Raw genomic sequence first — 19,836 nt, 5'->3', positions numbered from 1 at the left:
CACCTGCCCCCCGATCCTGCTGGGAACCCCAGGGAGCTGCACCCACAGTGACCTCAGACCCAGGGCCACGGTACGTGGGTGGGGCTCCCAGGTTCGAGCTGTGAGTGTGGGTTGGGGGCGGTCCCCACTGAGCTCCTCCCTAGAAAAGTTCCCCTTTACCCTAGGCCTCCAGGTGTTGGAGAACCAGGGACGAGCACACGGTTAGCGGCCAACAACAGGTGGAAACGAGGAGCCACAGGCAGGCACGGAGACAGACTTGGATCCTGGGATTGTCCCACCTTGTGGCAGATCCCAGCTGGCTGGCCCCAGTCACTCTCCCCCCACCGCCATGCTCCCCAGAGTGCGGCGCTGTTGGGCATGACCACGGGACTGAAGCTGGGCCAGGGAACATGCGTGGGGACGTGGGCCTTCCACACCCAGCCCACGAAGCCACTCCTGTTTGATCGTTCATGCTCTCCTCTTTTCTGTATGCCTGGCAGGACCCAAACCCACAGGAGCCTTAGGAGCTGTAGGCTGGTGATAAGGCACCAGAACAGAGGGGCCTGGGACCCCTTTCACCATCGGGAGGAAAGCCGCCGAGAACAGAAACGCTCTGTGGGCAGCAAGGGAACCTGTATTTCAGCCGTGCCCCCTTAAGGTGCGGGATAAGCCGCTATTGTCACTACGACTAGTGTAGGTAGACCCAGGCCATAAAACAATGGAGCTTGCTGTGTTCAAAGACAAAAAGGCAAGCTTGAAAGTACCAGCACACAGCAGAAGCTCTATGAAGTGACGACAGATTTTCCAAAAAGCACAGAGAGAACGGAACACAGAGAAATCAAAAAAGACAGGATATGTGAAGGGAAAAGTGAGATCACAGGTATTTACTGGCGTTCTAGGAAAAGTGAGAGATAATACGGAGCAGGGACAACATCCAAAACGACAGGTGAGAATTTGCCAGAACTAATGGAAGAAAATCTAGATTCAAGAATCCCAGTGAATCCCAAGAATTAAAACAAAACAAAACAAAACAAAAAACAACAACAACAACAAAAACCCCTCACCTACATGATAGTAAAATTGCAGAAAACCAAAGACAAGGAGACAAGTGCTAAGAGAAGTCACAGAGAAAAGACAGCAGTGAGATGGACAGGGAGCTCTTGGCCGTGGCAGCGGGAGACGGGGACTGTGCAACGTGCTCAGTGGACTGCCACGTGCTGGCAGAAAACAGTTGTCTGCTTAGAGTCTTGGTGTCAGTGTACCCTCAGAAGGACAGGCACAGGATGACATCTTAGGACTAAGCGAGACAGGGATGGTCATCACCCGCCTCTCCTGCAGTGCTGGCTGTCCACGCAGGCTCCTGGGCCCCCCGCAGACCACCTGCTGAAGCTGAAAAGGAGAGGCCCAGAGATGGAGCCACCGCCCATGACTCCCATAGTCTCCTGTGGGTGATTCTCCAGGAGAATAAGGCAGGGCTCTGTAGGAGATCGTGCAGGACAGCCTGATGGGCGCCTGGCCCAAAAGGCCTTGTGTGCAGCCTGCTGGCAACGGGGAGCCATGGCCGGTTCTGGGCAGGGAAGGGACAATGGCCAGGTTTAGACAGCTCACTCTGCAGCCAGGGAGAACAGATTGGAGGGAGGGAAGGCCAGTGGAAGGAGACCCATGAGGAAGTGGCTGCAGGAACCCACAGAGAGGCAGCAGACACAGGGAAGTGTTAGGATGTGTACAGTGTCCTCTCCCTGTCCCAGGGCAGCTGACCCCGTGGGCAGTGGACATGCAGGTCCAGGGCTCAGAGAGAAGCCTGGGCAGAAGCGTGAGGGTGGTGTGTGAAGCCAGGGGAAGGAGGTGGGCAGAGCAGGAGAGCAGGCCAATCCACATGACCTTGGGGACACAACAGTTAAAGAGGAAGGAGCAAGGCAAGAAACTAACACATCCACCCCCCCCTCGCTGTGAGCGACACACCATGTTGTCCCCACCGGCTCTCCGCACTCCGGGGCGGCCCACACAGAACTCAGGGGAGACAGGGTGCCACCCAGGACACGGCAGCCCGTGAGTGGCGAAGCCAGGACTTGACCCCCGTCGTGGGCAGGTGGAAAGCACTGGGCCTGCACCGTGATTGCAAAGCCTGCCCGGGACGGCTGCGGTGGCTTCCCACCGAGCAGGCTCCCAGAGCAGCTGACCTTGCTGTCCGCACCTCTCTCTCTCCCTCCGGAAGTCTCTGGGGCCTTCATCTGGGGGAGGACAGGGCAGTGGTTATGAATGCTTTCTCTGCATCTGAATTTTCTCCTTTAGCCTGTGGGCAGCCTAGCTTACATTAGTTTTCAAAGGCTAACCCAGCCTTGCACGCCCGGGATGGGTCCCACCAGGTGGCAGCAGCAGTGGCGCTGTTTTCCTACATCATGGGATTCGAAGTGCTAGTGCTTTGACACCTGCCGCCTCTGTTCACCGCATCCTGGTCTCCTGTGCTTTCCTGGAGCCTCTGTGGAACTTGGGAGTCAGGTGATGCCTCACCAGACAAGCATTCTGGCGCTCCTTTCCTCCGAGTGTCTGCCAAGCTCACCAGCGCACCCATCCCGGGCCCCCTGCTGTTTCGGAAAGCTATGAACTACTGACTCCGTTTCCTTATCAGAAACAGGCCTACGGAAATCCTCCGTTTCTTTCTGGGTGAGTTTTGGCAGATTGTGTCTTTCAAGGGATCGACCTGTCTCATCGAGGTCAAGTCTGTGGCACGAACCTGCTCGCAGGACCCCGTTACCGTTATTCCCGGCGGGTTTCCCGTGTCTGCGGCACCTGCAGTGAGCGCCCCACTTTGATTTCGGGGGTTAGTCCCTTGCATATCCTCTTTTCAATTCCTCTTACTGATCTCTACAAAGGATCAGCTTTTGGCTTAGGTGATTTCCTCTACTCCTTTCCTGGTTTCAGTTTCACTGATCTCGGCTCCAATTTTGACTCCTCTTTTCTTTCTGCTTTGGATTTATTCTGTTCTTTTTCTACTCATCAAAGGTAGAACCTATTGATTTGAGACGCTCATTTCCTAATCTCTGCGCTCAAGGCTGTAACCTTCCCTCTGAGCACTCTGCTTCATCCCACAAACTGCCATAAGTTGTATTTTTACTTTCTTTTCATTAAAAACGTTTCTAAATTTCTCTTGGGAGTTCTTTCTTGACCAGGCCAGCTGCTTCAGAACTCCAGGACACTTATCTGTGGGAGGCAAAGGGGAGATTCTCCATTTCACAGATGAGAAAATGGGTTCCTAGAGGTAGAGACGTGCCCAAGGTCCCATGACCTGGAGGCGGCAGAGCTGGCCCCGGTGTAGCCATATAGCCCCTAGGCACCAGCCCGGGTCCCGACTCCCTGCCACGCTACCAGCAGCTCTCCCTGCCCAGCCGGCTGACACAGCAAGCTGTCAGTCACTACGAGTATATGGTGATCTTGGGGGTTCAGAGGCTGGAGGCCTGGCCTTGGTCCAACCCGGGGTCACAATCACAGGGGGCTGGAATCCAGGGCCGGACATGCTCCAGCCTGAGCTGTTGGCTGATGTCTAGGCATCCCTGGGGTACAGTGGGTCCAAGTGGAGACGCCCCAACACACACCCATGAAGCACGTGGCTGTTCAGCAGAGAAATCCTTCTGCAGATGTTTCTCCAAGCCCCACCAGGCCCGGAACCTACCCCCCAGGGCAGTCTAACACAGGCTAACTCAGCGGCACTGCCAAACACCATTTATTTTGGGTAAAAAATAAGCCACTTTCCTTCATCACATACATCAAGACGGACTCGTCAAACTGGCTGGTCCCACCTGGTTCCGGTCTCCCCGAAGATCCCTCACACCACCAGACTGGCCAGCGCTCTCAGGACAACAGGGTCCCAAGGCACAGGGACGGGGGGCCCGGGCACGTCAGCCTGGGGCTGCCTCAGTAGCAGTCGGCCTCATTCTCCCCCAGGATGCCCACCGTGGCCAGCATGTCCTGCAAGAGCGACTGAGGGCTCTTCTCCATGTGGTCGCTGCTCTCGGCCAATGCCCCCCGAAGGCCCTCCAGGTCCATCGACCTCAGCACGGCCAGCACGACCTCGGGCTCCAGATCCCCCAGGGGCTGGGCCTGATCGCCCGCCCGCCACCTCTGCAGGGCGGCCTCCACGGAGGCCACGTCGGGGCTGCTCCTGGGCTCCTGCAGGCTGCTGGAGGAAGCCGTCTTGGCCCTCAGGAGGAGGAGCAGATCACAGGACTTCTGAGCCACAGGTCGGTCACAGTCAAACAAGGCACGGAAGGCGAACTCGAAGAGCCGCACTCGGCAGAGTGACTGCAGGGCCTGGGTCAGCGGGCCGGTGGGGGCTGCCACGGGCGGGGTCACGGCATAGGGACAGTGGGAGCGGGGCGGGCCCAGCGTCTGCTCCAGGAACACCAGCGCCAGCTCCAGGCCCTGGGCCCGGACCTCCCAGTCCAGATCCTGGCCGGCCACCTGGAGCACGCCGGCCACAAACTGTTCCGTGTCCCCGACCACGTCGGCATGGCTATCCCTCAGCCACTGGGTGAAGACCTGCATGACGGCCCTCCGTGGGAATCCCTCCGAGTCTGTGGACAGGATGTGCAGAAGCTCCCCGAGCAGGCTCTTCTGGAGGACAGAGCAAGAGGCAGTGGGAGGGGCAGGGGAAGGCAGGCTCCCAACGACGGGCATAGAACCCCCACCCGATGACGAACCCTGCCACCCAGGTGCGGGGTGAAACCTGCTTTTCCCCTCAGCCCCCATTTGCTCGTGTATCAAGTGACAGGGGGCTTGGAAGAAGAGCCAGAGATCCAGGGAGCGTATGTGACGGAAACCTGGACCCAGACTGCCCGACACTGGGCAGCCAACCCACTGGGCCCTGCGCATCAAGACAGCTCCCTGGGGACCCACCGCCTCCTACCTGCTGGCTCCCTGGGTGCTCAGGGCCGGCGGGGGGGACACACAGCCCCTGGCTGGAGAGCTGCCCCATGGCAGTCACTGCGCTGGCTCGGACGTAACTCTCAGGGTCTCGCAGGAGCTGCTCGGTGAGCCTGGGCACCTCCGAAGCGAGGAGTGCATGTCTGAAGCCGGCCTGCCCTGGGGGTCCAAGCAGCCACAGGTGGCTGTGACTAAGGCCGGAGCCTGCAGCCTCCTCCCTCCCTTCTCCAAGGGCAGCCATGGTGCTCTGCTTCCCGAAGCCGACAAGAGATAGCCAGCGGGCTGAGCCTGGGCCCCCTCCCATCCAGCACTCACCTCCCCAACGTCTGGTCATCTGGGTCAGGAACTCGAGGCCGGAGTCCCTCACCTCCCAGCAGGGGCTGCACAGACGCTTCTGCAGCACAGGGAGCAGCTCTGGGGCAGGAGGGGCCGCTCAGAGGGGCCAAGGCCAGGCCCGCCCTACCCCAACCGCTCACCCCGGCAACGCCCTCGCTTTACCTGGGGAGGGCCCCGATTACCTCTTAGGAATAGCAGGGTGTGGGAATCCAGGTCCGAGCAGCCGGGGGTCCTGGGGGAACTCAGGAGCCACCTGAACGTGGCCTGGAAGGCCTTCTTCAGAACCTGGAGCAGGCAAAGCAGGGCTGCAGGGCCAGGGGCAATGAGGCAGCAGCTGGCCTGCCTGTCCTGGTCTGCCTATCCCGTGCTCCTACCCCTGCTCTGGGACATGAGATGGGGCCCCAGGGGCAGGGAGAGGGCAACAGCGGGTTTCGTTTTTATGAGGCAGGAGCCCTGGGCAACAGCAGAGCTAGCATTCCGGGGCCCAAGACAGGAGGAGGAGGCCGCTCCCATCAGGACGCCCCCCTCTTGCACTGGACAAATTCTGCAGGCCCCCTTTCCTCAGAAGCCCAGGAAGCCACCAAGCCTGCTGTCCCCACCTCCAACTGCCAGCCTGATGGCAGGGGGCGCTCTCACTGCACCCGCCAGAGCCCAGCCACCGTGGGCACCATGAGGACTATGTTTGCAGAAAACTCTGACAAGTAGTTTGGACCCCAAGGGCAGGGCCCGGCTGGCCGCAGTCCCCACTCTCCTGGGGAATTAATTCCCTGCTCCCCACGGCTCAGCCCGCCCAGAGCTCAGTCCTCCCCACTGCTGGGCCTGGGTCAAACCCTGTGCCGGCACCTGCCCCTCACTCTGAAGTGACTCTGGGGGCGTCTGCAGGGTTCAGTCAGCTAAGTGTCGGACTCTGGGTTCTGGCTCAGGTCGCGATCCCAGGGTCGTGAGACGGAGCTCCACGCTCAGCACAGGGACTGCTGGGCACTGTCTCCCCCTCCCTCTGCCCCCTCCCTGTTTTCTCTCCCAATAAATCTAGAAAAAAGAAGCCACTGGCCCTGTAGCAGGCCCTGCTCTGAGAGGCCTGCAAGGTGCTCCCCACACATCTCGCCCCTCCTCCCCACCCTCCCCCTGCACCCCGTGCCTGTACCGTGGGACTGGAGTCTGGGCTCCTGAGATATTCCAGAAGGACAGCAAACACCTGCGTCACCAACTCTGGGGGGCCTGAGACAGACATGGAGGAAGCACCCAACCTTCCCCTCCAGGGACCTCCCAAGCGTGAGAGTGCGTCAATCCGTGGAAAGCAGGGGACAGAACCCGTGGGCCGGCCGAATCCCACCCTGCCTCAGAGAGGACGCATGGAGGACGGTGATCCCAGCACAGCAGAGCAGCAGGCAAGCGGGGCCCGTGGGGCGCTCTGGCTTACCTGTCTCCTGAGACAGCGTCCCCAAGAAATCGAGGGCCGCCCGCTGGACCCGCACACAGCCCAGCAGGAGCGCGCAGAGCTGGCGCCCTGCATCGGAGGCAGGGCTCCCAGAACCCCTGCACAGCTGCAACAGGGTCACCGCGGCCCCCAGCAGGGGCGCCTGAGGCCAGGGGCAGGGGCGCTGGGGCTGGGGGAGAGGGAGGGGTCAGCACAGGCCCCATGTCCCGCTGCTGCCACAGACACGGGCCCAGGCTGCACTCACCAGGGGTAGCAGCAGCTCCAGGTGGGCCAGGGTCTGGCACAGGAGACCCACACAGGCTGCCTTGGAGGGCAGGAGCATGTCAGCCGTCACAGAGTCAGCCGCGGTACTGTCCAGCAGGCCTGCGGGCCCAGCCAGAGGCAGCACCCTGTCAGCGGGCCTCCCACACGCCCCTGCAGGCCTCGGGGCTACCGCTGCATGCAGGAGACCAGCACCGGAGGCTCCCAGCGGGGGACGTGCCCAGGGTGACAGGGGGTGGCCAGACCCGGGTTCTGATCCTGTCCACAGGGCTCATGAGCCGTTGAGCCCAGTCCTTCCCACAACCTGTTCCTGGGCTGGTCCTGCTGCTCAGCATACTGGTCCCTACACTCAACGCAGGGCTCCCAGGCACAAGCGAGTCCCCTTCGGGTCCCCTTCGCTGACACACCATGCAGCAGAAGCAAGACGAGTCACAACAGAGGAAGCCACCACTCCACCACCACCCTGGTCACAAACCTGGGACACATCCAGGCGACAGCTGGTGGGCCTATCGTGGGCCGGGAACTGCCATGTGGCACGGGCCCAGCTTGCTCTGGGGCCACCTCAGATACCACCCACTGGGGGTGACACTGCCCCATTCATCCCACAGCTGGGACAGGAGACAAGCAGCAGACAGGCCCAGGGCAACATCCCCTACCTAGGACCCTGCATTCTCAGTGGGAGCAGCCAGCGGGGTACCCTGCCGCCCACTGGCCTGCCCCACCACCAAGGACGAGCTCCGGACCCCAGCGGCCTGCCCTCCTGCACCTGCCCACCCTGAGGAAGCAGCATACCTGAGGGTCCGGGGCCCTGAGCCGTGGCTTGGAGGACACAGGCCAGAGGCTGGAGGAGGACAGCAAAGGCCTGCGCCCTCAGTGCCTGTGGACTAAGCACAGAGGACACGGTGAGCACCCTTCTCGGCCCTGGGCTGAGCCAGCTGTCCCGGGACATCCTCAGCAAGTCGTATCCAGACACCCTCTTGAGGAACAGCTTTCTTGCAAGCACCATGCCCAGCACTCAGGCCACTGGCACACAGGCCGCCAGCGTGGGACTCCGAGGAAGCTGCTAGAACACCTCCCCAAGCCCCAGAAACAGACCCTAAAAGGACGGGCCACACCTGCTCCAATGGACAGTGTCTGCTAAGGGCCAGGGGGACAGGAGGCCCAGCTCCCGGGAGCATTCCTGGGGCTTCATCTCCTGTGTCTTGGGCTCAGGGTCAGGTGGAAGGCTAAGCCAGCGCAGAATTCTCCTCCAGGCCAGCTGCCTGGTCCTCCCCCTTCAGACCAATTCCTCTCCCTGAACATCTGGAGAGCTGGGGCCCAGAGCCAGGCTACACTGTCCTCCCAGGCCCTGTGGCGACCTTCACCTGCAACATGGGCCAACGTGACCACGTCTCATCTGTCCAGAATCCTGGAAAGACTCCCTCTTTCTTCTGGACCCCTGCCTCCTTCCCTCTCCCTGTGGGAGGCTCTCTAGCCACTCCTGCCTACCCAGGGCCCCTAGAACCCACACCAGCAATGTGTAAAGCATGCTAAGGCCACTGGGGAGGAGCTCAGAGGGCAGCTGAGCAAGCAGATCCTGGACACAAATCTAGCCCTGCTCTGACCAGAGCAGCCCAAGACTCTGTTTCATCTCTGGGGAACCTATAATGCTTTTGTTTGAAAATGTTCTTCTGTCTCTACAACATGCAGAGGCCACAGCCTCCAGCAAAGCCTTGGCAATGACCCAAGTATGGCCCAGCCACACCCTGCTGGCCGCCTCTGACCCTTCTCTGGTTTCAGGAACTCCCCAAAAGCTCCTTGACCATGGGGCCCATGCCCGAGACCTCCCTGTCTGTCCTCACACAAAATAAACCCCAATCCTTACCAGTCCTGCAGTTTCAGGGTCCCTAATGCCAACAGCCCTGCTTGCGTGGGGCTCAGATGGCTCAGAGTCTGAGCCAGAGTCTCCCATAGGCCGCAACTAGAAGAACTCAGCGCAGGAGAACTGCAGAGAAGCCCAGAAAGAAAGTCGTTCTCAGTCCTGCCCCCTGAAGCCCGCATGCTGCCAGTACGTCCGGCGGAGACAGAGTCCTTCCTAGGCATGTGGCCTTCCAGAACCCCTCCGGCATCCCCTGTCCCCTGTGTGCCTTGGCGGAGCCCACGAGTTGTGGCCCCAGGTATAAGAGGTACCCTAAGACTTCCCAAGGGAAACAGTACCCCCAATGCCTGTGCACCCCGGCAGTACCGCAGAGGAACTGACCGGGCCACACTGAGAAGGAGATCCACAAGCGAGTGTGCAGCTGGCACGGGGTCCTTCTGCAGCAGAGCGGCCACGAGCGGATGCAGCTGCACCCACAGAACTTGTGTCCAAGGGTCGTGGCAGTGACTGAACGTCGTGGTCAGGACGTTCAGAGCCTGTGTAATCTGCGGGATGGCCGTGGAGCGCAGAGACTCTTCGATGTGACCCACGATCTTCTGGGCACACGGCGGCCAATCATCAGCCTGCAGGCTGGGGGGCCCCTCGGCCGGGCCTCGCATAGACAAGCTCAGAATGTGCACCAGGAGCTGCCCAGCCGCCGAGGCCACAAACAGGCTGGAATCTCCCTGCAGGGAGAAGATGGTGTCAACGGCACCTGGGGTCGGGGACAGGGCGGGGAGAGAAGAAAATGGGGTTCAGCTGGGACAGAACCCAAGGGAGAGGGCAGATATGGTAACAGCGCCAAGTGGCTTGCTCGGCCCTGCCTCCCATCTGCTCAGCGGCCGGGCACCGGAGTGGGAGAGCTCCCAGGGCAGCTGTCCTAGACCCCTGCGAGGAGCCTTTAGATCCTATTAATTTCCAAGTCACCCCAACTGCTGGGTCTGTCCTGCAAGCTAAGGACACCGCAGTGACCTTGAGGGGCCTCCAGCCCCCCGCTCCCCACCCATGACCCCGTATGCTCCTCACAGCAGCCCTCTGACATCACAGCCACTTCCATAGACGGGCAAACGTGGCCCAGCAAGGTGCTGTGATGTCAGCAGGGTCGCACGGGTGCGGCAAGGCCACCGGCCGAGGGCGGAGCAGGCAGGGGACTCACCGCAGTCTGCCAGGAAGTGCAGGGCGCTGGGATGCTGCGCCAGGGAGCGCAGACCCTGGATCCAGCCGCTGCGGACGGTGGGGGCAGTCCAGGCGGCTCCCCCCAGGGGGCCTGCCTCCCCAAAGAGCCTGGGTAGCAACTCCCCCTGCTGGGAAGCAGAGAAGTAAGAGGTGACCTGGGCCCGTTTCCAGAACAGCAGATCAGAGAAGGTTTTGCTGTTGTTTGGGGGTCAAGGCACTTCACTGGGACGTTCTCACTCGCTGCCAACACAGGCTTCTGAGAAGTGGCAGGTGACCACCAGTGCCAGCCCCAGCGGCCCCAGCAAGATCACATCTGCCCACCAGGGGACAGCTTTGGGAGAAGAACTAGGTTATAAATCAAAGTTCATCAACCCTGTCGGTTGTTTACTTCAGAAATCCTCCCCGCAAAAGAGCACCATAAGTTTCACCTCTGAAAGTCCAACTCTGACCAGGACATTGTGCTCCAGGACCCCGACGGTCTCCACGGCCTATCGAACTCCTGAGCTGGGCAGGCAAGGTCCGCCAGGGCACCCACCCTCCTCCAGGTATCCCCCACTCCGGTGCCCCCGCACACCTGTTGTGTTCGCCCGCCCCACTCCTCGCACCTGTTCAAATCCTTTATGACCGGCCGTGAGCCCACTGCCCTCACAAAGCTGACACCCCCCCCACACTCAAGCTGGCAGTGGTTAATTCCCCCCACCCAAGCTCCACTGGCTGTGGATGCCGACAGGACTATCTCGCGTTGTCCTACATTTGCTGCCGGTGTGTGACATTCTCATTCACTGCTGAGTTTCCACACAGCATATGGGAAACCCGACGCTGCCTCTTACCGAAGGCACTGCTGGCTGGTGCAGTCATTCACTCTGAGCCTTCCTGTGCCAAACCAATGGTGGTCAGAGCCTCTGCCTGCCCGGCCACGCCCCAGGGCGTCCTGTTCAGCTACGGCCTGACCCTCAAGCTATAAGGAGCCTCTCTGATCATCTCCGACTCCAGGATCTGGGACAGCGAGACCACAGAGACAGATGCCAACTGCTCACAGACAAGAGTCTAACTCTACAGCAGCCACGGGCCCCTGAAGGGGTGCCACCACTGGTGGCTCACAGGGAAGGCACCTTGTGGGAGCCGTTGTCTTGAAGCGGGACCATCCCAAAGTGAGGGCTCCTCGCCAGCGGGGGAGGACAGGACACAGAGGCTCGGCCCCTTGCCTAGCTTCGTCCATCTGCATGTGCCCTGCCTGGACACTGTCAAGTACAGCTGGCTGATGAGGAGCCCGTGGGGCTTAAGACATCCCAAGAGTCTGTGCAGGGGTAGCTGGGAAGGAAACAGAGGCCACCTGGTGCTGCGGGCTCCGGACCGGGGAGAGCAGCCTCTCCCCGCAGCTGAGAGCCCATCCCCGGCCCAGGCCCCTGGGCCCTGAGGGAGCCAGCGGCAGACTCCTGAAGGTCTAGTGTGAGCGCTGCCACTTCTGTGGGGCTCCTACGTTAGGCCTCCCTGTATCCTCATCTGCAAAATGAAGACCACTGGTCTGCTGACTGGCCACGCTGCCAGGATGAAATGAAAGGGCTTCTGCAAACCCCGAAGAGCTTCACAAACTGCAAGGCACCACAGGTGTGTGTGTGTGATCATGTGTGTCACGCAAGCACAGCCAGCACACACTTATGCCCCAAGACACACTTCGGTGCGGCCAGAGAACACCCTGGGTCCACAGCAAGCTGCGCCTCTGGAGAACACACGCAGCTGGACTGAGGAGCACCCACGAGTGGCATCCCAAAGCTACTGAGGGGACACCTCCCTCCCCACTACTGTCTTCTCTTCATGCAGCCACATCACAGCATGGCCTTCCTGGGGCCTTGGGCACATTGGGTCAGAGAAAGCTGATGTGCCCTCCCATGAGCTGGGGAGGCTCCGAGGTGCCCAGAGATGCCATCACAGGCCAGACAGGCTCCCATCAGGCTCCCATCAGGCCTAACCAACCCAGCTGTGCCCATGGAGGGGTGTGCAGAACCGTAAGATGCACGGCTCTGGGGGCTCTCTAAGCTCTATGCCTTAGTACTACATAGAAATTCTTGTGAGTCACTCATTCATTCACCCAACAGGACCAAGTGTGAGAGCGGTGGTCTTGGTTAAGCCTTGTGACGCGCACAGCCCTCCTCTCTGTCACAGGAAGAAACCAAGGCTCAGAGGGTTCATGATGTTGGGCAAGTGCACGCCGCGGGCCAAGTGTCAGAGCTGAGTCAACCCCAGCTCTGATTCCAAACATCTGACCCTTTTACCCCAACATCATTCTGGGCCAGCTTTTCAAAGAAGGATCCCCCTCAGGAATAAAAACCTGGTGCTACGAGTCACAGCACGGGCAGCACAGGGCAAAGACCGAGGGGCCACGGCGGCCGCCCGGTTTTGTGCACCTTCAAGAAGTGAGCTGTGCACTTCTCGGCGGGACACTGAGGTCGCAGGACCCAGGCTCACCTGAAGATACTGGAAGCAATCTTCCTGGGCTGCAAACACCCCCGTGAGGCGGAGTGAGAAGGACAGGACTCTGGAACTCAGGTCCTGGGGTTTCAGCACATGGCACAGCAGCTCCACGAGGCAGGGGTTCTCCTGCAACAACAGGAGACTGGACCCTGGGGGCAGGCCCAGCCAGAGAGATGGTTACCGAGACACCGTGATGCAGCTTGCCCTAAAGGACCATTCTTTGTTTTTTTGGTTTTTTTTTTAATACAGTTTATCTATTCGAGAGAGAGAGAGAATGCACATGCGCACACACAGCAATGAGTAGGGGGAGGAGCAGAGGGAGAGAAAATCCCAAGAAGATTCCCCTCTGAGCACACAGCATGACTGCTTGATCCATAACCCTGACATCATGATCTGAACCAAAATCAAGAGTCTGATGCTTAACCGACTGGACCACCCAGGTGCTTTAAGTTTTATTTATTTAAGTAATCTCTACACCCAAAGTGGGGCTCAAACTCGTATCCCCGAGGTCAAGAGTTGCACACTCTCCGGATGAGCCAGCCAGCCCTTCCCCTAAAGGACCATTCTTATGGCATTTTCCAGACCTCTATCTCTCCCGCTGTTAGATTTAGCAATCCCACGGGAGAAAATATTTGCGACAACCAAAAAGGAGTCATGACCTGAACTCAATGGGAGGGCGCAAACTAGAAAGGCATCACCCCCACATCAGGTAAGGGACAGGATAGGAAACACAAGGGCCCAGCACACCAGAACAGGCCTTCTGTTGCTGCTGATTGCAAACAAGAAATGCAAATTAAAGCAGGAGACCACCTTCCCCCTCAGATGGATGCTTTTTCTTACACTGAGACTACTGCTTGCAAGAAGTACAATGGAACAGCCATCCTTTTCCAGACGGGCACCGGAGATGTCTGTACTCCACGATGCTGCTGTCCGAAGGCACCCAGGTGGGCCAAGGGAAATGTGGGGAGCAGGCTGGGAGGGTTTCCCTTTGAGAGGCCCTTGCAGACACAACCACCACTGACTGTGGTTCAGTGAGAAGGAAAAAGACCAGAGTGAAGAAGAGAGAGCAGGAATCCGAGAAACCAATAACCACGCGGGTGAATCTAAAAGGCATCAACTTGGGCACCTGGGTGGCTCAGTGGGTTAAAGCCTCTGCCTTCGGCTCAGGTCATGATCTCATGGTCCTGGGATCGAGCCCTGCATCAGGCTCTCTGCTCAGCGGGGAGCCTGCGTCCCTTCCTCTCTCTCTGCCTGCCTCTCTGCCTACTTGTGATCTCTGTCTCTGTCAAATAAAGAAAATCTTTAAAAGGCATCAACTTTACAAACAAAACAACTTTTGATGGGTTTTAAAACAAGACAGAATCAAAATTCTAGAAAATGGTAACACGGAAGATTGTGCTGGGCTAGAGGTAAAGTGCCCTGAGATCTTCGTGTTGATGGGACGGACAGAGATTCTAGTTAACCTCTGACTTTATTTTAACTTTCGACTTTTTAAATCCAGTTTGTGTGTGAACGTAACCACTAAAGAACATAAGCGGAAGGCATAACTTCAAAACCAGAAAATGAAAAAATTTTAAAAACAAAAGTTTTATCAATCCAACGGAGGCCAGAAAAGGAGGAAAAAGGAACAAAGACAAGGCATGGGAAGTGCTAAAAAAAAAAATGCAAAAGAACACAGGTTCAAACAGAACATTCAGCTTGACAAATGAAGCAGATTGTCTATTAAAGAGTTGCTCTTATTAAAATGAGGACAATCCAGGGGCGCCTGGGTGGCTCAGTGGGTTAAGCCTCTGCCTTCAGCTCAGGTCATGATCTCAGGGTCCTGGGATCGAGCGCCGCATCAGGCTCTCTGCTCAGGGGGCGGCCTGCTTCCTCCTCTCTCTCTGCCTGCCTCTCTGCCTACTTGTGATCTCTGTCAAATAAATAAAATCTTTAAAAGAAAAAAAAATGAGAACAATCCAGCCATGCAGCGTTTGCCAGAATCGGGGAAGCAGGATGACGCTTCCCGGGAGGGCTGGGGGCACAGTGGCCAGGGCACGGCGGCAGCAAGAGGAACGGCGACAAACTGGACATGAAAGCAGAAAGTGTGATGGGTGCCTTCGGGAGAACGTCGCTATTCAAAGGTGGAACCGCCTGCACCTGCATGGACCTAAGCTAGCTTCGAGATCCGTACAGGAAAACACAGAACGGAATTTCAGAGAAAAACTGTTGAATCCACTATCTCGGTAGGGTTTTCCCACCTCAAAAACAATCCAGCAAAGTGACGAGCAAGAACACAGTGGGCCTGCGCCACGGACAGCCGAATAAAGAGCCACCCTGTGGAGCGCCAAGGCTGACAGAGCCCAGGCCAGCCGGGGGAGAGGTGAACTGCGGACGCACCCCGCTTCCTAGAAGGGGGGGGACCGGGGCTGCAGAATCACACTGTGCCAATGCTTGTACCGCCCTGGGTGTGAACTCACTGAAAACCAACCATCTGTACACTATGCGTCAGGTCCGTGGTATGTGAATTACGTCTCCGAGAAACCTGTCTGAAAGGAATTTTTAAAATCTGACGACAAACTAGGCCACAGCTGAGGACTCTACAAATACAAGAAGCGCAGTAGCTATGACGTCTACAGAGCATCTGTGGAAAATTGTCTGTGGGCTCTGCCATGATAAAAACCCTGATGGGTACAGAGAAATCAAAATATGCATGTTTTCCAAGTCCAATGAAACAAGTTAGCAGTCAAGGATAAGAAGACTGAAGAAAACCCCGCACTGTGAATCTAAAAGATACCCTTTCAAATCCCTTGTGCGTGAGGGAAAAATACCCACCACAATAGTACAATATATCTGAAGACAAATGACAGAAGCCCCTTGCAGTAAAACGTGCAGGACTAAGCTTCCAAAGACGTATGCAGCCCTTCGTGCGTGTATTAAAAAGGAGAGACTGAGATGCTCAACTCCAAGGAGGGGGAAAGAGCAGAATACACCAAATGAAGAGGAGAAATTACTGACACGAGCTCTGTCCTAAGGCCATTGCCAGCTAAGAGATCAACCATGAAGAGATCAACAGTCGACATGAAAAGATTTCCATAGGAAGAAAGCCGAGTTATTTATAATAAGAAGCATCAGAAACACAAACACCTAATGAGAGGGCTGTGGTTATATAAAATACGGTTCAATCACACAACGAATGAACAGAGTTGATAAAATCAACATGTTCTACACAGAAAACTCCCACTGTAACAGTAACAGAGAAAGAGCAAGACACGATGTTATGTTTATGGTGTGACTTCATTTTTATAAGAAAAACGCAGCTTTGGGGCACCTGGGTGACTCAGTGGGTTAAAACCTCTGCCTTCAGCTTAGGGTTGTGATCTCAGGGTCCTGGCACTGCTCAGCGGGGAGCCTGCTTCCCCACCCTTCTCTCTGCCTGCCTCTCTGCCTACCTGTGATCTCTGTCAAATAAATAAAATATTGAAAAAACAAACAAACCAACCAACCCACAGCTTTGGGGCGTCGGAGTAGCTCAGTCAGTTAATCGTCTGACTCTCGATTTCAGCTCAGGTATGCTCTCAGGGTCGTGGGATTAAGCCCCTCGAAGGGCTCCACACTCAGTGGGTAGTCCGCTCAGATTCTTTTCCCTCTCCTTCTGCCCCACCACCCGTTTGCACAAATGTTTTCTCTCAATAAATAAATAAAAATTGGGCACCTGAGTGGCTCAGTGGGTTAAGCCACTGCCTTCGGCTCAGGTTATGATCTCAGGGTCCCGGGATTGAGTCCCGCATCAGGCTCTCTGCTCAGCAGGGAGCCTGCTTCCCTCTCTCTCTCTGCCTGCCTCTCCATCTACTTGTTACCTCTCTCTCTCTCTGTTAAATAAAAAATAAATCTTTTTAAAATAAATAAATAAATACATAAATAAAAATCTTTAAAAAAAAGGATAAAGATAAAAGAAAAACAGCTTTATGATGTGTTAGGAAAAGGGACTGAGAAGAAATTAAAAAGTTGATGGTGGTTTAATTTTCCTCTTTACTCCTTTGTGTTGTTCAAGTTTCATCTAAAGAATACGTATTAGTTTCAAAATAACAAAAAGTGGTTTCTTGAAATAAACAAGTATATGCAACAGTAACAACAAAGTAAGTTCCTCTGCAGTTACCTAGTGTGAACTGAACAAGAGGGGGCCTGAATCAGGGCTGGGAGAAGATCAGAACCTCAAGATATAACTGTCCCCTGCTCATTCCCTCAGGTTTCAACTTGATGTGTCCCCAATTAGCCAGAGGGGCTCTCTAGGATGTGAAGGAAGGGAAACAGAGGGTCACCCCTTCCCCAGCACAGGCACCCTCTGGTCTCCAGGAGACAGTCAACAGCAGCACCCTCCCCCTTACCAGCTTCAGTTATGGTTTTAAACCAGTCCAGCAGCTTCTCCAAACAGGTGTCATCTACCATGGGCTGCCTGGGGTCTGCCAGAACCGCACAGAGAGCAGGGAGGAGTTGGGAGCACTCTGGGTCCATGGTGAGGCTGGAGAGTCCTGCAAAGAAAACGTCAGAGCCAGGTCCCACCCACGCTAGCCATAGGCAGCCCCTGTCTCCTTGGGCCAGGCGCTGAAGACGGTCGCCCTCTGAGGGAGCTGCCGGGAGGTGATGCGAAACCTCAGCCTGGGTGGCGCTGGTCAGGAGCAGGCAAGGCCCTGAGTTCCGGCCTCCCAAGCTGGAAAGAGACCTTAGGAGTTCGGGGCCTGCCAACCTTGGACAGCGCGTGAGCCAGTTAGGGGTGTGTGCGCGCGTTCTGGTACCAGCCACGCTCACGGGGCACAGCGTCTCTCTCGGGGTCGGGGCGTCTGCATCCGACACCCCCCGCAGCCAGCAGCGCGGGGAGGCGGAGGTGCTCTGTCCACAGTCAGTCCCTCCCGGGCCGGGAAGTGCACCTGCGAGTCCTGCCGCGAAGGGGCCGGGAGTCCCTCAGTCCCGCGGTCAGGGCGCGCTCTCTCGGGAGGCTGGGGGTGGGCAGAGGCTCGGTCGCAGTCCGTCCTCGGTGATGCTAGTTCCTTGACGAGGGAGGGACCCTCGCTGAGGGAGCCGCCGCGGCCCAGCCGGCCGACGGGCCCAGAGGGGGCACGAGACCCGGACCCCTAGTCCCCAGTCCGGACTCCACCCGGGCAGCCGCCTAGACCGCCACCGCTCCCGGGGCCCCGCGGCTCACCTGCTCCGCGTCCCTCGGCCGCCGCAGGCACCGCCCCGGACCGTGCCACTTGCCCGGTCTGGCGGGAGCGCGCAAAAGGACAGCTGGCCACGGGAGACCCTCAAAGTCCCCGGAAGGCCACTCTGGGAGCCGCGGGAGCCCACACTTGGGGAACGAGCTCAAACTGAGTAGCGCCGAGCCAGGCCGGCGCCGCACCGGTGGGCCCCACGGGTCAGCCTCACAGGGACACAGGGACGCCGGTGGTACGTGCGGAGGATCCAGGGGCCATTGCGCCCGGAAGGCGGGGCTTTTTCTGGAGGAAGGGGTGGGGCCAAGGCCGGAAAAGGCGTGGTTTCGCCTCCCGGGAACCTAGAATCTGCTCTAGGGGCAGGTGGGAGGGTTGCACGATGGGAAAGGGGCTTCCCCACCTTCAAGGCGAAGTCACTGGTCCTTTGGCCTCAAAACTGGATCCTCAGGGCCCATCAGCTGCGTGCCAGACTACTCAAAGCCAGTGGACAAAAACAAGCCTCATCTTGGGGTGCCTGGGTGGCTCAATGGGTTAAACCTCTGACTCTTGATCTCAGCTCAGGTCTTGATCTTAGGGTCGTGAGATCAAGCCCCACCTCTGGCTCCGACAACAACAGCAACAGAACAAGCCTCATCTTCCCACAGTGTCAGTGTTTCAGTGAAATTTCTGGGGAAACACCAGGTACATATTACATATAGAAAGCAGAATTCCTAGGGGTACTAAACTAAAAAAAAAGATCTTAAAAAAACATGGACTTTGATGGGTAAGCACACCAGACGACCCATCCCCTTAGAACTACATGGGTGAGAAGGTTTTGACTGCACAGTTATCTTCCCTGAATTGTGATCCCTCATTGTAAAATTGGGGATACTAATATTTGCGTGATTGAGCAGTTGTGGGGGAAAAACATCTTTCAGCAGCACTGTGCTAAGTGCTTCACTTGACATAAATCCAGGTGATTCTGTGCCAACTCTAGGAGGGTGGGTACTATTACCATCCTCACAGGTGAGTAACCTGAAGGGTAGAGAGGCTAACTCCCAGCTAGTGAGCTGACACAGTCTGGATCTGAACCCAGGCAGTCGGGCTCCAAAGTTAAATACTATATTATACAGGTCCACCATTTCGTACCTGAAACTTTTGAGGACACGTGGATCAGAACACGTAACTATTCACACTTCAGGGAAGTTACTGGTATATACACACTGTATGTAAGATTACAACCCCAGCAGTATCTCCTGCCTTAATCCAATGTGTTAAAAGCCCCCCACACACACACACCGTGAGATGCATTAATATACACTCCAAGTGGAATGCATAAGCAACTCAAACTTTTTTGGGCATGGAATTGAGGTCAGAACAGGTTTTGCCAACAAAAAAAAATTTTGAAAGGCTTTTTAGAAGTTTTAGGAATTCAGAAGTGCAGATAAAAAGTCGTGGACGTGTACTCTTTCTCTAACTAAATGAGGGAAAGTAAGTGAAGCAACACAAAGAGAAGAGCAAGGGGATTGTAGAGCCCCAGGAGCTGAACAAGAGGTACACCTGCATAGGCAATTTAGGTAGCAAAAGCTCTTGTCCCCTTTGTGGGCAATACCTGGAGGAAATAGATGGGAGTCATTAAGATAACCAGCTCAGTTTCTCCTGCTGGTGGGGCGACAGCCTCTGAACCATCTTGTTGGCTCACCCCTTTGTTGTGCAGGTGAGGACGCAGAGGACAAGAGGGCCACGAACCTGTAGTAGGTGTTGGTACCAGAACTAGAGCAGTAATAACCTGCCAAGCATTTCTGCCACACCACACTACAGCGGTTCCTTCATTCACCCCATCAAACGAAGTCTGTCACATTGCACGCACTCTGGCATGGGCAACTAAGCACGTTACAGATACCGACTCATTGGAGCCTCACAACAACACTTTTCTCCACTTTGTATTTGAGGAAACAGCAGCACAGAGAAGTTACATGACTCCTTGGATGCCAAATATGTATTAATTGAGCATCTGCCTGAGCCAGACCCTGTTCCAAGTCATGGAGGCACGGCTGTGAACTAAACAAAGACCCTGCCGCAGACAGCTTACGATCTAGACACGGAATACTCTTGTAGATAATGTCAGGTGGCCAGGGGGGAAAAAGCAGGGTGAGGGGACAGGGTAGGTGCCCTTGGAGACCTGTATG

At 56.8% G+C, this 19,836-nt stretch overlaps 1 protein-coding gene across 6 annotated transcripts; it reads right to left on the bottom strand.

Annotated features, from left to right (window-relative positions):
- Nucleotides 1-3,684: 3,684 nt before the first annotated feature.
- Nucleotides 3,685-17,954, bottom strand: BRAT1 (BRCA1 associated ATM activator 1). Of its 6 annotated transcripts, none has more exons than XM_032327046.1 (14): nt 17,662-17,954; nt 16,847-16,990; nt 12,474-12,628; nt 9,988-10,135; nt 9,174-9,546; nt 8,799-8,918; nt 7,727-7,818; nt 6,918-7,036; nt 6,656-6,842; nt 6,380-6,453; nt 5,418-5,520; nt 5,215-5,313; nt 4,883-5,058; nt 3,685-4,587 (listed from the first exon to the last, which is right to left on the bottom strand). In XM_032327046.1, the coding sequence occupies exons 2-14, from the start codon at nt 16,971-16,973 to the stop codon at nt 3,892-3,894; spliced, it is 2,469 nt and encodes an 822-aa protein (XP_032182937.1). In that variant the 5' UTR covers nt 16,974-16,990; nt 17,662-17,954; the 3' UTR covers nt 3,685-3,891. The 6 variants fall into 6 exon arrangements, with proteins under 6 accessions (XP_032182937.1, XP_032182934.1, XP_032182936.1 ...); XM_032327043.1 differs by having other exon boundaries at nt 3,685-4,590; nt 17,662-17,953; XM_032327045.1 differs by lacking the exon at nt 17,662-17,954 and adding an exon at nt 17,387-17,655 and having other exon boundaries at nt 3,685-4,590.
- Between the last annotated feature and the right edge of the window lie 1,882 nt (nt 17,955-19,836).

The sequence above is a fragment of the Mustela erminea genome, chromosome 20 (assembly GCF_009829155.1).
Source record: "Mustela erminea isolate mMusErm1 chromosome 20, mMusErm1.Pri, whole genome shotgun sequence".
Taxonomy (NCBI): Eukaryota; Metazoa; Chordata; class Mammalia; order Carnivora; family Mustelidae; genus Mustela; species Mustela erminea.
Note: the sequence above shows the minus strand (reverse complement) of the source record. Positions and strands in the feature narration are given on the sequence as shown.

Excerpts from the sequence above, each read along its gene's own strand:
- BRAT1 (XM_032327043.1), bottom strand. The coding sequence starts at position 16,973 with ATGGACCCAGAGTGCTCCCAACTCCTCCCTGCTCTCTGTGCGGTTCTG. Across the intron at positions 6,454-6,655 it reads GACGCTGTCTCAGGAGACAG|GCCCCCCAGAGTTGGTGACG; the intron begins GTAAGCCAGAGC and ends TGTCTGTCTCAG. Across the intron at positions 4,591-4,882 it reads AGCACCCAGGGAGCCAGCAG|AAGAGCCTGCTCGGGGAGCT; the intron begins GTAGGAGGCGGT and ends TCTGTCCTCCAG.